This window comes from Crassostrea angulata, chromosome 6 (assembly GCF_025612915.1).
Source record: "Crassostrea angulata isolate pt1a10 chromosome 6, ASM2561291v2, whole genome shotgun sequence".
In the NCBI taxonomy this organism is placed as follows: domain Eukaryota; kingdom Metazoa; phylum Mollusca; class Bivalvia; order Ostreida; family Ostreidae; genus Magallana; species Magallana angulata.
The window spans coordinates 48,433,646-48,452,074 of record NC_069116.1 but is presented as its reverse complement, the minus strand read 5'-3'; the positions used below and the strand labels follow the sequence as shown (position 1 = coordinate 48,452,074).

Genomic DNA, 18,429 nt, shown 5'->3' with positions numbered 1-18,429 from the left:
ATCGACGGGTATTTAATACCACCTTAAATTCTTGTAGTATTGCAGATTTTGTACTCACACTCATAACTGCAACTATTCGATCAACACTGACGTAAAATAAGTAATAAAAAACTTCGACAGATCAAAAACATTACCATCAATATAAGATTGATAATCATAAATTAATCATATGAGAAATATAAACATGCCTTCCGGATTCAGACTTCAAATTATTGTGACCAAATTTGCTTAAAGTGCATTCGAGTGATTATTGCCTACGAATAGATATTTCAATGCATCTCCTTATAATGTATACAACCTCGGCAAAAAACAAAATCCATCTATCTAACATCGACCGGATCTTTCCTCCCAGCGTATAAGTATAAAGATCGCAGGAATACTAGACCTTTGTTAAAAAGATACGCCTGATTGCGGAATACGTTACACTTGTTTTCGAGAGTGAGATCTGGATGCATGTTTGTACCCACTGAGTGCGCAGTGGTAGCAAGACAGTTAGGGACTGCAGGTCAAAGACACTGTAGTGAGTCGCACGGTTGATGTGACACGCTCTTTAGTCTTCACTGTCCGTTTTAACGCGTCCCTGTCACATTCTTTCTCCCTCCCCTAGACCTTGAATCGATCGCGTGTCGATGCCCAGCACTGTCCGCAAACAGACCTAAATGGCTATGTCTACCAGCAAACAGAATCTGACGGCTTCGACGCTGACCATTTCGGAAAATGATGTTCATGTTGGGTAAGAGTTTTCTATTAGTTTATTCATATAGCAAGTATTCTTGATTTAAAAGGCGACCTTGTTTATAACGTTTGTTGACAATTTATTCATCATCATATCACTGTAAATTCATACGGCTACAGGGTTTGCTTAATATGTGAATTCATTAGCAATGCTAGTCAAATCTACCGATGATTGATATCTCAATTTTTTTTACTTCATCCTTGAAATCATTTACACGTGATTAAGAATTGAAAGTTACCATTTTGCAAAAAGTGACAGTACTAGTTTTTTAAGTAATTAATTTATCAAAAAATTAATTATGTATGCCATTTAAAAGACAATTAAGATCATCTTAGAAAAAAAACATGATTATTTTCTTTTCTGATTAACGTCCTCGATAAATCTTCAAATGGAATGTACTGCAAAAATCCTCGTCCATCTTCCTCTTCACAATTGAGTTCTTTTTATTGTTTTTCGTTCTTTTGGCGGAGTTTTTAATCTTTGGTTATAAAACCACAAGTGTGGGTCTGCGATGTTCGGACGAAGGAACGGTCATCTCGTCGCCATACATTCCGCGTATAAAACCGTTATCTTTTGAACCGGAGATTAACTAATCGTAAATAAACACTGTAATTAAACAGCCCATTCCCTGTCTCAATCCTAACCATAATGACCAAAGATGGACAAACGAAACGCAGAATACTCCAGGTAATATTTCATTAGAAACTTTTTTATATTAATTGATAAACTTTGCTTAATTCATATTTTTCTATTAATTAGCTTGTCCGTAATGTCGAATGAAGTGCACATCATTCTATAATGTATAAAACTTGACGTTAAATGCTATTGCGTTGTTTTTGAAAATGTAAGACTGGTGATTAAGAGGGAAAAGAATTGACGATCCTTTTTATTCCAATGAGCAGGCAGAGAAAGGAAATTCAATGCACTTGCAATATATTTTACATAGGATCTGTAAGAATTTATGACTTAAAAAAGAGAGATGGGTTTTTTTTTAATCTCTGACAAATGCTCAGAGCCTCGTTCAGACATGCGGAGGACCAGTGGGTATTTTGTCACCCAGTCTATGTCAATGTTTACTCTTTCTTTGGATACCCTCTGAAACACGTGCTTTATTACATTACAAAATGCGGCATTCCCTTTATACTATGCCACTGAGAAATGGTACCGTTGATCCCAATGTCCTTAACCCCGTTTTCTTGGTATATTCCTCAGCCTTTTCTACATTTCGGTCGCGTTACTTAATCGTTTGGATTTGCGAAATCGTTTTGTACACAAAAAAGTCCGTTTAAAACATTTTGTACATAGAAAAAATAAAATGAAAAAAGTTTAGCCCAATGTAACCGGAAAAAGATCTGGGTAATAGCAATTGAAAACTGAATAAAACTGAATAACATGTTGAAAAAAATCCATACACAGGGAACCAATTTGAACGACAAACATACAATGGAAAAAAAGGATCTTCAAGTGTTACATCAGCAAGCAGCCAATTTAAAATGTTAAAAAAGAAACTATATTTAATTTTTTAAGCGACCGTAAAAAAAATTCTTTTACTAAAGAGAAGACAGTATGTAAAAAAAAGTCATAAAGGGCATCATTTGTATAACACTGCAGTATTGTGCCTCTGTTATAATAATGATTATTGTGCTTGTAACTGTGTGTATGATTCTGGTACAAGTGCATAGTGTGCATATACATGAATTTACTTGTCAAATTATATCACTAACGTTAAAATGCTTATAAAAACAGTTCACTATCATTTGACTCTCAAAGCATTTGAGTATACATTATCTTGATACCCGCTCCACTTATCCTGACATCAGGCTGTTACTTATCCTAACAACAGGCTGTTACTTATCCTGACAACAGACTGTTACTTATCCTGACAACAGGTTGTTCCTAAGTTGTATGTTTTGTTTCAGTATCAAAGACTCGAGGAAGGAGTCCAGATCGAACGGGATTTATTGTGTACTGATATTGGCTCTGGCCGCCATTATAGCCGTCTCTGTGGCCTTGGCGGTTGTTGTCATTAGAAATGAAGAAAACGACAACGATTCGTCTCAAAAAGCAGAGACGGGGGCCAACATGCAGACACCCCACGCCTTACCCTCCACAACAACCGACCCCAACATCATCACTTCCACCCGGGGTACGAAAAAGTCTGTCAGATTTAATATTTTCCGCGTTTTCCTATAATTGCATTGTATTCTTTTTTATGGATTGTGTTTTTGTCTTTATTTTCAGAAGTTTGTAACTCTCCTGAGTGTGTTCGAGCAGGTTAGTTAATACTACATATTGTCTTACAAAAAAATAATGAAACGTTCCTATATCTATGCAAAGTACAGTTGTTGGTGTATCTGCATGTGGCTAGTTAGTCTAGTCAAGTCTCGTTCTCAGTATGTAATGCTTGAACATCACTAACTACCGATTGTTAGTTTACATATTGTGTCTCGGTATGATCTCTTTGTTTTAAGTTTACTACCAAAAACAGTAAACTATGCACACTCTGCATGATGCAAGTAAAATATAAATTATTACAGGTATATGAGTGAATACAAAAAAAGAATGAATAAAGAATACAAAAATAGATAATTTACCACATTTTCTTTTCATTTCAGCATCGAGTTTACTCAATTCTATAGACCCCAAAGCAGACCCGTGTAACAATTTCTTCCAGTTTGCGTGCGGAATGTGGCGGAAGAGGCAAGTGATACCGGAAGACAAGTCCATCACAGGTGTATTTTACCAGGTGGATGATTCCGTGGATATCATCCTTAAATGTAGGTACCTGTGTGCTCCAATTCATCAGAACAATGTTAACCACTCTCTATACAATCATTATAAAAAAAGTTTTTTTCTATCTACTAAATATTAATTGATAAAAAATAATGCATGCCTCATTTTAATTTGATTTTTTTTTATGATTTCTTCCGCTTGTCTGACAATGATAATTGAAGGCTAATATACTAGAGGCGTTTGCACTTTGCACATGTAACGTAAAGAACAGTAATGTTATTAAATTAATGTTATGTTGATGTAATTAAATAATCTAATGGAAAATGACAGATTTATTGGAGAAGGAGATAGAAGACACTGACATTGAAGCTGTGAGGAGAGCCAAGAGGTTGTACCGGTCGTGCGTTGATCTAGGTATGGATGTCTTATACAGGGACCAGTGTTAAAGATTAATAATAACATGTCTTCGATTTGCATAACTTTAATTTATATTTTTAGATCCCTTTTGATTGAGGAAATTCCGATATTTCTTTAAATCGTTAAAATCTTTAGCGGTATTTGTAAAAAAAAAAATGTGTTTCTCTCGGTGAGTTAATCAACGAAATATACTTACAGTGTACTTGTGATTGTGAATTTATGTTTAGAAAACAAATTATTAATTATTCACACTCGTCAACAGCCATTTTACAGTATATATTTACATCCACCAAGTAATTGGTTCCCTCTACTTCTTATGAGCATTGATTGTAATTCATAGCTATGTAGAAATTGACAGGACTGAAATCTAGACGCGCCTTTCGCAACCTAAGAAAAACCCTGGACTACATGATATAATCATGTTGATGTCAGGCTCATATTCCCATAGGAAACAATTTTGGTTGTTTTTAACGTATTAGTTAAGAAATGAACTCAATGTCTACCCAAGTTATAAGCGGATTATAAAAAAGCGTTAATTGCTCCAACCCAGGTTATACGGGTATAACTTCGGTAGATATTGAGTTCATTCCTTATAATTTAATTTTCTGGAATTTGCTGTACAAATTGAGTCCGTTTTACTTTTAAAAATGATATAAATCTGTTCAAAATTCAAACGTACCGTCAAGTGAATTGGTACGTTGGTGCATTGTGACGTGTCTTGTGACGTGCAAACCAGGTTATACAAATTTAACTAAATTTTTCTATCCAATCAAATGCCGCGTTACAACCAGAATTAAATTATTGTTCATTAACAGTAATTTTAGTTAATTTCACTTTTCACTTTCACTCACAATAAATGTATTTAGTTGTTAAAAGAAAGATGTAAATAAAAACAATAAAATGCTTCCTTTAATGATTCAGGCGGTCTATGAAGGTAGCGATCATTGCAGATAAATCACATTTCATATCCCGCATGAATCACCACATAAAGTTCTTTATTGATAACCGTGTGCAAGTTAATATTTTGCGTTATTGCAGACAAATAATGTACCAAGATTTTCCTAACAATCAGTTTTCTTCAAACTTAAACTCCAATCCCTTTAGAATATCTAAAAGGTGGGAACTACTTGTACAAGAGTTCAAAAGTTTAAAATTCATCCGTGTACTTGACAATGAATAATGGTTCAAATTTGACTTGTCGTATAAAAATTATATCGTTTTTGAGGCCTGTTTAATTTATACCAACTGGTACCGTCTTTTATAACTGAAAAGTTTTTTTTAAACATTTTTCGGCATTGACAACTATCTTTAACTGCTATCTGAGTAATCTGACACCGATGAGGCTAAATGAACACAAAAAGATCTGCTCCTCAGGTGCCCCGAGAAGTCTGTTGATTCAGTGTAATGAGATCAATTTGTTTACACCTGTGTATTCCGACGTGGTATTTTTACACATCAATTGTGGAAAGTGATGCAAAAACAATCAGTCCCAGGAAATAAAACAATCAGTGCGAGAATTAGAGGATAACGAAACGGCAAGGCGTATAATTGAAACCTGAATTGTTTGTATGTAGTAGGTGGTGGTTTAGTTAGCAGGTTTCCTGACTGAGTGCATAGTATTTGATAAAGTATTATTAATTCTGGATGACCATAAACACAATTGTGAAAATGAAATATTCCTGTGTTTATAACTTTTCTTTTGAATAAAACGTTTTCCTTTTTTAATCATTTGTATATCATTTACTATTTACAATGAAGCGCATTAAAGTGGTAAAAAAGTTCGTTTGAATGGAATATTCTACACTTTGTATCGAACGTCAATTGTTACATAAGACACACCCATTTCTTTTGAAACGAGGTAAACAGTATTCGTCACAATGCTTTCGGAACCGCCCCTCTTCTCAACAACACAAGCAGGAATTTCACACATGTACACAAAAACAAAAACACTTCCTTTCTTTCTTTTCTTTCTTTCTTTCCAACTATGCTCAGAAACAGTGATATTGTTCAAAATAACATTAATATTTTAGTAACTTTAATTTGTGTTTTGAACTTCCTGTTACATGTACTGTATTGCAAATAAAGAAGAGTTTTTTTTACAACATAAGTTTTTCGTTCAAGAGGGGTAAGCTACGTTCTTCGTCTTCTTCGATCTTCTGCATTTGTTGCTGTGTTCGCAGCTTGTTGAGAGGACCGGGGTATGCGCGGGGCATGGAAAACATATACGGAGAAAATATCGGAATTCAGCTTGTGTCTACATTTTGGTCCGCAGCCCTAGCTGCTTGTGTTGTTTAGAAGATGAGCGGTTCAGAAAGCATTGTTACGAATATACTGTTTTCCTCGTTAAAAAATAAATGGGCGTGTCCTATATACCAATTGACGTTCGATACAAAGTTAATATCTAGGTTTCCACCCAGTCAATTACATTTTTTGTTATTTTTTACATGTATTTATAAATCTCGTTATCTCGCATGTAGTCGTGCTTGTCACAGTTGTGAAGAACAAACGAATCGACACAAACCATGCATATTCAGATCGGGATAAAACTGGTTTTCGACGAAGTCAGATGTGATTAATAAGCCATTTATTCTCAACGACTCCAATATATTTAGCATCAAACGAATGTTATTTTTTGCACCTTTAAATACAAAAAAGGTAGTCTTTACATCAACGTGTTCAAAAACATTCCGGTACCAGCCTTAAACTTCCCAAGGATTAGCAAGTTTTTAGAATAAACGCAGATTCAAAATAAATATACCAGCTGTTTATATTATGGGAAAATCATAATAGGAATAAGAAGCGCATGTAATTTAGATAATTCGTTAGGAGGATGACTAAGTTGAAAGTTTTGAAACCGGTAGGTTCACGCAAATATTACGATTATAATCGCGACAAGATATGAATTATGAAGGACAAATCACAGGTCACGTGACTTGGTGATGTCGCCAGTCCAAATGTAGTTAGACCGAGTGTAATATTTTCCAAATCACGTTATTTTTTTTTCAATTTGATGACTTGTCTTGCAGATGCTATAGAGAAAGACAACTTCACTTCAGCAAAAAGATTGATAAAAGAACTCGGTGGTTGGCCCGTATTGAGCGCGGACTGGAAAGAAGACACGTTCAATCTAATTGGACTTTTGGAAAAAGTTAGGCTTTACACGAATAGTCCACCTCTGATGGACATGTACGTGTATGATGATTCAAAGAATCCGACAAGAAATATTCTCTATGTAAGAAATAGTATTTACGTTTGTTTTACCATATTAATGGAAGCTTTACTTCTTCCGGTTTTTTTTAAAATAAAGTATATTCATGCCAATCACCGATTGTTGCAGATCCTTATAACTAAGGTATATTTTTGAAAATTAGATCGACCAGCCTCAGCTTGGATTACCAGATAGGGAGTACTTCCTGAGGGGTAGGAATGACCGGAAGTTACTGGCATATCAAAAATACGCTCAGGAAATGGCGGTCATTTTCGGAGCCGAGGAATCAACAGCTTCCGAAGATATGAAAGACGTTGTAGATTATGAAATTGAAATTGCAAACGTAAGATTTCATGTTATTCATTATTTAATTATGTTGCATTTGAAGCAGAATTAAAAAAATGAGATAAAATTCGTTTTTGGTGCAGCAATTGGATATTGTAAGGTTAAAACGTAATATAAACTAAAACGACTGATACGTTCATTAGATAATGTAAAAAAAAAATCAGTAATACTTCATTTTTATTCTAGTCATATCAGCGTTTCCAAAAACTGATATATCATTCATGTTTATTTCTGTTTTGTGATCGTGTTGCAGTCCACCATGCCATCCGACGAGAGACGTGACGATGAGAAGTTGTACCACAAAATGACGATAGGAGAGCTACAGACCAAGTACCCCAATGTAACTAAAAAAAGAATATAGACCAGCAAATTAAATAGCACAATAAAAATTAGAATTCAACAAATGACCATTAAGGTCAGTCATTATACTGTCATAGTCATTTTTCGGTGCGAATTTGGACAGTAACAACAATGACTTACACTGTGTAATAATTGTATAATCAAGATTTTCAACAACAACAAAATAACATGTTAAATATGTTTGTAATACACGTGTCGTATTAAGTTTCATCTTCTACAGTTTCAATGGCTAGCATATTTTCAAGCCACGCTAAGCCGTGACGATCTCAACATTAGCGTGGATAGTTCGACCCCTGTGATTAACAGAAACCCGGATTATATGGAAAAAATTGTCAACAAACTAAACACAGAGAATAAAAGGTATACAAAAGAAAGTTTAAAAATCATGAATTGTAATTATGTTTAAAATAATATTGAATGAACTGAGAGTTTTGAACTAATATGAATGTATCAAATCACTTTGTTTTTAAGCTTTCGTGTTTTTTTTCAATGTCAGAATTATACAAAACTACGTCATTTGGAGAACTATGAAATCGATAAGTGGAGCTTTACCTTCAAGTGTGAGAGATGCATACGGAACATACAGAGAGGTAACAGCACACCTGTGATGCAATCCTGATTTTGATGAAAGAGAAAGTTCGAGTTTAATAGACAGTTACTATAATGTTATAGGAAATATCCTTTATAAAAGTTTGTTAAAAGTACGCGTTCCGAGAAAAAAAATATGAATTGAAAAGTAATTCATACTTAATATAACAAGGAGATTCTCTCTCTCTCTCTCTCTCTCTCTCTCTCTCTCTCTCTCGTTGCATACACAATAGTGTTTTCTATGTATAGGCACTGATTGGATCTTCAGTACAACCCCCTCGCTGGAAGACCTGTGTGGGCGATGTTAACAGTAAGGTAGGACTGGCCGTGGGGAAACCCTTCCTGGAGGAGACTTTTGACAGCCAGGCAAAATACAAGGTAGAATCTCGCGGTACTACATTGTTCTTCATCATTCTAATAGTTTAGTCTGTCATAACAATGGCCATAAAGCATAATCATGCGGAGTTTCATATTTTTTATTGTGAAATTGAAAATATCACAACCAGTATCACGTTTATTACCAAATAGTTTTTATTTTTTTTTCTGTAAATAAAGATATATAATTATATTCTTTAAAGAATTTTAATAAAGATAATCATAGCAATTACAAATATAAGTTTAACAAAATAAGTTTCATTGACTGAAAATTAAACTATTTATCTCCCTATTATAGTAATATTTGATCGTGAGCTAACAATTTTTTTTAACGAATTCTGTTTCTGAGGTCTTTTCCAAGAAAATTAATGTTGATTTATCACAAAAAGTTTTTCTATGTAAGACTTGGTTTTTATGATGTATTTTTGAAACAATTCTTTTAACAGTTAGCCTAAGCTGTTTATGACGGTTTCCTGGCGACATTTTCCTTATAAATAACAAACTAATTTAGGGTCATATCTAAAATTTCTTTCCTGAATACAGGCAGATGAAATGATAGAAAATTTGCGGTCAGCGATGAAAGATTTATTAAGGAAGAATGAATGGATGGACAAGGAAACCATAGCCAGGGCTATACAGAAGGTACTCAGTGTCATGTTGACAAGCTATAGCTAGACATGTTTTCATGTGGGTCAAATAATACAACAAATATGTGACTATGTAAAACTAAATATGCAAAACAGAAGGACGGTATCTGGACATGTAAATATATGTAATCTGATAACTTTACTGATTGCTGAGAGCAATGTGAGCTGCATTCTTGTTGAATTTTATTTTTACGAAATTGTTATTTCCTAAAAAATTTAACAGAAATATTTTTGTGGGAAAAGTCGTTTAGGAGCAAAACTTGAAACAAAATTGAATTATTGTCGTCTTGTATACAACTTGATCTGCTATATATTTTTTCAAAGAGAAATCTTTCTTCGAACAAAAATTAATGATTTTTTCAAATCTTATTTATCGTAAAAGTTACATGCAAACTTATCATAACAGCAGGTTTTTGCAGCAAAATACAGCACATATTGCTTTAAAATTATTAAATACATGTACATGTATATTCAAGATTTAACATAATGTTCAAACTTATGATTATAATTTTATCTAAGAGAATTACATATGAATGCGTATTTCTGCATACTTATCAGGCAGACCAAGTGCAGTCAAGAATCGGGTACCCGTCAACAGTTAAAAATGACACGTTTCTGAACGAGAGGTATAAGGATGTAAGTAAATAATATAATTATGAAATAAGGTTTCAAAATAAGTTATCAATAATAAAATTATTGCATTATAGCTAATTGTGAAACCGCTTGTTTGTTTTTTCGATAGCGTTTTATTGATGTTTGCGGAAAAAATGCTTTTCATTAAATAAGATTTTTAATAAACATATTCTTCCTCTGATATTCTGATACTGTATTTCCAGTATGAGTTTGGTGAGACAAATTATTTTGACAACGTCTTTGTGTACTCCAAACTTCAAACGAAGGAGAACCTCCAAGAGCTGCCAAAACCGGTGGACAGAAACAAGTAGGTTAAGTCGAGGTCACAGAAAAAGTATCTGGATGAAAGTTTACTTTATAAAAATTTCAGTTTAATCCACTGTTGGAAACGGGAAGATTATATCTAGTTCATAATTATGCATTTACAAGAGGTCATTCCTGTTTCAAAGACAGAAACAGAAAGGTCACCTAAATCAGATATACTAAGAAGGTCAATTCTATATTAAAGACAGAAACAATCAGATCATGGTTTTTTTATAAATGAAATTTAAATGAATTTATAAGATTGACATTCTAGATCATAGACAGATACAGTAGCAGTTGCGCATGTGATGATCAAAGTAATGTACAAAACTGGCCATATATGGCAGATATATTATATATAACCAAAATAAGCAGGTACATGTACTGTAAAGGTTGAAAACTAGGAGTATAGATTGTCCCACACATTAATTTTGTGATTTTGTGACCATAGATGGGAGACGCCCCCGGCCACGGTCAACGCCTACTACAACCCTGCCAGGAATCAGATAAGTAAGCCACAGTTCCATGTCTTATTTGTTATTTCCTTTAAAGTACATCGCTTAGATGTTTATCAAATTCTTTGTACAATATCTAACAGTAAAAAAAATCAGTCATGAACAGTTTCTTCTTTCATACACTCTATAATGTAACTTTTCTTGTTTTTTTTTCAGTGTTTCCAGCCGGAATACTTCAGCCACCATTTTACAAAAACGGATATCCTCAGTAAGTAGAATGCCTGTTTGTTTTTTATAATTCAGCAACGCATTCATAATATGATATAATGCTTCCTATTTTGAAAAATTTTGGATTTTCTTTCTTTTTTTTTTAAATTTAACCATAAACATCAATTGTTTATGACAAAATAAATTCAAAATATATTCTTATTATTGATTTGAAAGAATATGTCTTTTCTTTAAGGTACCTTAATTATGGTGGAATTGGCTACGTCATAGGTCATGAGATTACGCACGGTTTTGATGACAGTGGTAAGCCTCTTTGGACACAGTAGTAAAACATAAGTTAACACAGTGCTGTATGCAGGAAAATACTCACCACCTTTTTATTTTCGGCTCTTTTCGCTATCGTTGTCGACAGGTGAATTGAAAACTTGGCGAATTCCAATGCCTCAAGTTATATGTATATCCCTCTTTAAAAACAATTGTGGGCGAATTCAAAAACTGTTTGCATGTGTAGAAGGGCAAAAAATAAAATACAAGGCAAAATAACCCTGTATAGAGTATATATGATTTAATTGACCCAGAAGGACACAATTTAATGATAGAGCATTATGAAAAGATTTGACTGGATTTTATACCGGTATGTTTTCATTTCCCAGTAGCCTGCATGCAGTACCTTTTTGCGAGATAACAATTTAGAACAGGTGCGCATGAAATAAATTGAATCCTTGCATGGTATTTGGGTCACAACTTATACTACATACACAAAATTGACTGAATTGAAATCAAATGCTTAACTAACTCAAAAATCAATTTCGCTTTTCAATTATATTAATTTTTAATTTCGCCCAAGTAATATGCATGTACTACTTTTAAGGTAAAAAAAAAATACCTACACTCCAAATTGATACCGTATTCCCACAAAATTTCCATTTAAAACCGCAATTACATCACCATCAATCTATCATATACCGCCTACTTTGACTACAGTTACTATATACGAAAACGAAAAATAGATCACCGCAAAATATTCCATTTAAAACCGCAATTACATCACCATCCATCCATCATATACCGCCTACTTTGACTACTATCTACGAATTATCGTTGCCGGGTGTAACGATAGGTTAGACAAATAATGTATCAAAAGTAACTGAAAATCTCAAATGATTAATTTATATCTATCTAACTTAAATTTATTATGTTCAATTTTGAACAAAAAATGGACTAACAGTAAGGATAGCTTGCATTTCTAAAGTAATACATCTATAGAAAATAATTTCAAGGGTTGAGCGGTAAACAGCAATATATTTCTACATGTACATAAAGTACTTGCTTTCCGCGAATTCATCAGTGATGTAGGGTTGCAAGTCGCGGTTTAAGTTTGCAATGACTGGCAGCGTTACTATACATTGGTATGGCCGTGTGGTGAACAATTATGACAGGCTTTATTTTTTTAATGCATTTACCAGAGTTATGCAATGAAATATCAACGTTTACAGGGCGCCAGTATGATGGAACTGGAAATCTTCAGCAATGGTGGACCAATGCATCCGTCACAAACTTTAAGGAGAGGGCGGACTGTATGACCAACCAGTACAGTAGTTATACAGTGGAAGAGGCAGGGAAAAAGGTAAAGTAGTTATACAGTGGAAGAGGCAGGGAAAAAGGTATAGTAGTTATACAATGGAAGAGGCAGGGAAAAAGGTAAAATAGTTATACAGTGGAAGAGACATGGAAAAGGTAAAGTAGTAATACAGTGGAAGAGGCAGGGAAAAAGGTATAGTAGTTATAAAGAGGAAAGGGCAGGGAAAAAGGTAAAGTAGTTATACAGTGGAAGAGGCAGGGAAAAAGATAAAGTAGTTATACAGTGGAAGAGGCAGGGAAAAAGGTATAGTAGTTATACAGTGAAAGAGGCAGGAAAAAAGGTAAAGTAGTTATACAGTGGAAGAGACAGGAAAAAGGTAAAGTAGTTATACAGTGGAGGAGGCAGGGAAAAAGGTAAAGTTGTTATACAGTGGAAGAGGCAGGGAAAAAGGTATAGTAGTTATACAGTGAAAGAGGCAGGAAAAAAGGTAAAGTAGTTATACAGTGGAAGAGGCAGGGAAAAAGATAAAGTAGTTATACAGTGGAAGAGGCAGGGAAAAAGGTAAAGTAGTTATACAGTGGAAGAGGCAGGGAAAAAGGTATAGTAGTTATACAGTGAAAGAGGCAGGAAAAAAGGTAAAGTAGTTATACAGTGGAAGAGGCAGGGAAAAAGATAAAGTAGTTATACAGTGGAAGAGGCAGGGAAAAAGGTATAGTAGTTATACAGTGAAAGAGGCAGGAAAAAAGGTATAGTAGTTATACAGTGGAAGAGGCAGGAAAAAAAGTATAGTAGTTATACAGTGGAAGAGGCAGGGAAAAAGGTATAGTAGTTATACAGTGAAAGAGGCAGGAAAAAAGGTAAAGTAGTTATACAGTGGAAGAGGCAGGGAAAAAGGTATAGTAGTTATACAGTGGAAGAGGCAGGAAAAAAGGTATAGTAGTTATACAGTGGAAGAGGCAGGGAAAAAGGTAAAGTAATTTTACAGTGGAAGAGGGAGGGAAAAGGGTATTGCATAAAATCATTTTTATTTGTGACATTTATGTACATGTACTGCTATAAATATATTTACAAAAAAAATTCTTTTGAAATACTATCATGCTGTTTATTTATAACTTTCGAATTTTGCTTTTGTTTCATTTTTTATTTTACGCTAAATGCGCTACGCTTTGTGATAAAGCAAATCGTTCACAGGTTAAAAAACATCTATATTTCATTGAAAACCAAGTCGTTGCTGAACATTAAAGCAATCAAGATATCATAGCGATTTTGATATTCGCTTTGTTAGGTATCATTTAGGTCATGTAAATTCCTATGTTTTAAATACAAGTATCAATTTTACTTAAAATATGAAATATTTTTAAATCAAAGTGGTGATAATAGAGTATGACAATATTTGTATCCATAAGATATTAACGAATAAGTGATGTTTCTGTATACAGCTGAATGGCAAACTGACGTTAGGTGAGAATATCGCAGATAATGGTGGACTAAAGGAGAGCTGGCTGGTAAGATTCGATGTATTATTTTCTACCTAAAATACATGAAATTATTTGGCAAATGTTAGTTCTATAAACTCTCTCTAAATGCTTGTTTTACAATATTAAAGAAGTTATGCTAAACATTTAATGACATCAATTTCAATTCAATTTAGGCTTACGAAAAATGGTTACAGTCTTCGAGAAAGGGGAAACCTGAGCCATTCTTACCTGGTCTTGACTACACCCCCAAACAGCTATTCTACCTAAACGCTGCACATGTGTGTATATTTGTTGATAGTAGTAAAAATTCTAAAAGTCTTAATATTTTCCAACAAAAAATGTTTTTTTTTATATATAAACACCTAAATAGATTTTGTTACGAAATTAGGGTTAAAATGAAGAAGGAAGTGGTATGTTATGATGAATTGTGTTTGAAAATACCTGTTATGTAGTACTGTTACTATACAACGTCATAATGGTTAACTATAACAAATAATCTATGCATAACAAAATATGCATACCTACATAACACGAAATATGTTTTAAACACATTTGCATAAGTTGATGAACCATGGGTGTTCAAGTATCAAATGATGTAGTAAATAATCAAAAAGAAATTAAATTTCTTTCACTGCACCATGTGAAATCCTTGTTTTCTGTAATATGATATGCTGACTTCTTTCTTTATTGCCTATAAATGAATTTCATGCAAATATAAGAAAAGTTGAAACTTTCTATTTGATAGATATAGTTATCATTACTTTGCACACGTGCTTAAATACATAGTATGGCGACCATAAATTGAATTTCTTTCTTCACACCTACCATACCAATGTCCGTCCTGTGTATGAAAAATTAGTTATATTCCCTCCATATGAACATTTGTACCAAGCAATGATACATGTACATGTAGTTTGAGAATCAATGCCGTAAAATGTCATTCTCTTGGCCTATGCACTAGGTTAGGTTCATTTGGCGAGTGGTCATAATTTAATAGTATCATTAGGTATAGGAACTACATTGTCCCTTACCTTTAGATGTGCTTTAATCAAATATTAAATAAACGTAAAATAAATATAATTGTAATTTTCTGTAGGTGTGGTGTGGTTTGGTGCGACCTGACGAGGCAGCTCGTAGAATCCTCACGGACCCTCACGGGAATTTTAAATCCCGGTAAAAACTTTTTGGACAATTTACAGATAAAAAAATTTTTGTAAAAATTATACACATAAAGTATTCATTGGCTTTAATTTTGTCAACATATACAAAGAAAACCCTGAATTTTTTTTAAATTAACAGGAATATTCTTTTAATTGAGTTACCATCATTTTTACAGAGTTATCGGACCTCTACAAAACAACGAAGAGTTCAGCAAAGCGTTTAACTGTGCGGTGGGAAGTTATATGAATCCAAGAAACAAATGCATTGTATGGTAAAACGAGGGCTTCCTGTGCAGTATTTGCAATGAATTCCAGAATACATGTTTTTGTAATTGTTTATATGTGATTTTTTTTCATTATGTAAATCACGGCATTGAATGCCAATATATACATGTATATACGTATCATTCTTTAGTATAATTATACACGCATGTCTTGGTTTTTCTAATGACAATATAAGGTCCTTCTTGTAAAACTTAATATTATCTTTTGATCCAGTAGAGGTATACATGTACATTGCTAATATCAGATCCCCCTTATTATAATACAATGAAGACATTTTCATGTAAATAACGGGTATTGTTACTGTATTAATTTTATAAAATGGATTATGTAATTGTATTTAATTGTTTTTTTATAATGTGTAATTTATCCTGATTTAGTTGATGTTTAATCTCTAAATTGCTATTTTAACGGCAATTTGAAAAAAAAAAACTTGTTTTGATATTTAAATCTATATTTCCATTTCTTATGTCTATGCTATATTTTTATTTTTAAGTAGTCTTGTATCATAATGATTCAGCAACTACAGAACCCCAAGAAGTTTTCATTTTATTTGTGATATCATAACTAAGCTGTTTGATCTGCTTTTATAATCTACAATGTTAATGTAGTATAATCTTCAAATAACATAATTATCTTAGAAAAATAAATCTTTTACCAAACTACACTCTTAGAATTGGCATTTAAAAAAAATTAGGGCATGCAATAATTATGAAGTAAACAAATAAAAGTTTGCATGTATAACGACAATGGAAGTAAAAAAATATAAAGACCGGGCGGCACTACATTTTCACAATAGGAAGCAGGAACTTTGTCTCTACATATATTACACCTTTACCATATCTAACGGGTCCCAGTTTCATCCCATTTTAGCAGTATAATTCCGCTACCATTACATCAGCAAGAGGTTGTGCACATTGCATCTTCTTTGTAGGTTCAAGGGAGTCACTAACATCACCAACCGCTCCAGGGAAGAGCAGTGATTTAAGCGAACCTGCCATTTTTCTTCTCCTGAACAAGCCAGTTTGTCCAGTATATCTACTTAATTGGAATTTTTAGACTAGTCGCATTTCCCCCTCAAATATGTGTCGCTCCTATACGCAAAGTGAACAGTCAAGCAGGCTGACGCATCCTATATTTTCGATGTTGTTGTATTGTATTTTGCACTTGCAATCTACCATTATTATAGGAATAGTATCATCTATTCTAAAGTTTCAAGTCCAGATGCTTCGAGTCAGTTTCAGGAAACATATGTATTGTTAAGGGCACGCACTTTCTTAAAGTTGCATTTAGTTAATTGTCGTGTCAATACTACCACTGCAAAAAGGAGTTTTGATGTATAATTATGGCCACCCTATAGTCGATAAGCCATGGGAATCAGAAACTGCAGGCTAGGGTATTTACATGTACCGCCCTTAATCTTGAGATTTATTGTATCATCACCCATATGCTCTTGAGGACAGAACCCCCTTGTCAATTCGCATTTATTTAAAGGCTGTTCGAAGCTAAAATGAAATCTGAAGGTTTTAATTATGTAAAAAAAATTCAACCGGGCCAAAATCAAAGCAACATCTAACACTACAGTTGATGCATTTTTGTGACGTCATGTGTGCTTCTGAATCACGTGCCACCGTATCCTTTAAAATTATATAAGTAAAGTATATTAATTCCATCGATGCAAGTAATTCATGGTATTAAATCATAATATCGCCTTTGTCTAAGAAAAAATCTTCGATAAATCATATATGTGTATTATGCAGTTCTTGCTAGAGTTTCATATAATTATTCCACTTATTTCAAATGTTGTCGAAACGCCCATCGTCGAAAATTGGCTTATTTAAACTTTTTACTTTTTGAGTTCAATTTTCAGAAAATAAGGCCAATTGGTAAGTTTTCCCCAGCATGAGTCCCAATCTTAAATGTATCTATTTTCTCTCCCAATTTCACGCAAAATAGGAGGGGCGTTCAATAAATAATCCCACTAATTAGATTGCCTAAAATTGCCGCCATCTTGGATTTATTTCAAACTGTCACATCAGCTGGAAGTTTTGCTTGAAACTCATCAGTAAAGTTATTTTGCGATCCTTTCCGTCTCCCATCAGTCATTCAACATCTAAGCTTACAACCAATTGAACCAAAACGGTGCATTACAACTTTTATTGATTAAAATCACTTCTAATTCTGCATCTACAACTTGGACATGCGATAAATATCTAAAGCACTGTGTAGAAACGGACTTGGGTAACGCACTTTACCCTAGTCCAAGATGGCGACAGGTAAACACGCTTCGGATTTTCCCCGTAAGTATTGTCACCTTTGTCACGGTTGATTTAAAAACTATTGCGCTGTATATGTTGAGCGGTGTTAGTTTTCAATGTTCACTCGTAAATATGTCTTCAATTATCCGTATTGATAGAGATACCGCATCATGCAGATCTGCTCCAAACTAGGGTAAAGTTTATGAAGTGATTTTTTGCGATTAGGATAAAGTATTTTTGTAACTGGGGTAAAGTCATTTGTTAAATATAAACATAGCTTGACTTTGTAACTTCTTTAAAAGATTTATAAAATAGTAAAACGCTTTTAAAATCGCTAAGCATAGCTAAGCGCTTTATTGTCGTTAGACTTCTTCTTCCGGTGCATCAAATAACTGCACCTATGAGCAGAAATATACATCATTTAAACTGGTTAAGGAACCAGTTTCAGGGGTTTACGCACATAGTTGCACGGGCAATTGTGAATATTAAGTACCCGTGGCTATTGTGAATCTAAGGTGTGGGGCTTACGTACATCATTGCCGGGGCTGCCACACAGTGATAAGGAAATATAGTGCCTATACAGAAGCTGAAATATTGAACAATCGATTTGATTCTTTCTGACTAAGCTTGCACAAAGTAAC

General features: G+C 33.7%; 1 protein-coding gene across 3 annotated transcripts; it reads left to right on the top strand.

Moving 5' to 3' along the window:
* The first annotated feature begins 402 nt into the window (after nt 1-402).
* LOC128186986 (neprilysin-1-like) lies at nt 403-16,197 on the top strand. Of its 3 annotated transcripts, XM_052856985.1 has the most exons (23): nt 403-733; nt 2,656-2,882; nt 2,978-3,010; nt 3,352-3,513; nt 3,800-3,883; nt 6,913-7,118; nt 7,258-7,437; nt 7,693-7,779; nt 8,020-8,159; nt 8,296-8,389; nt 8,637-8,765; nt 9,306-9,404; nt 9,968-10,045; nt 10,246-10,349; nt 10,797-10,855; nt 11,017-11,068; nt 11,264-11,331; nt 12,525-12,618; nt 13,542-13,578; nt 14,050-14,115; nt 14,262-14,366; nt 15,185-15,261; nt 15,425-16,197. In XM_052856985.1, exons 1-23 carry the CDS (start codon nt 660-662, stop codon nt 15,522-15,524), a joined length of 2,355 nt encoding a protein of 784 aa, XP_052712945.1. In that variant the 5' UTR covers nt 403-659; the 3' UTR covers nt 15,525-16,197. The 3 variants fall into 3 exon arrangements, with proteins under 3 accessions (XP_052712945.1, XP_052712944.1, XP_052712946.1); XM_052856984.1 differs by lacking the exon at nt 13,542-13,578 and having other exon boundaries at nt 405-733; nt 12,525-12,655; XM_052856986.1 differs by lacking the exons at nt 403-733; nt 13,542-13,578 and adding an exon at nt 1,302-1,423 and having other exon boundaries at nt 12,525-12,655.
* Nucleotides 16,198-18,429: the final 2,232 nt, after the last annotated feature.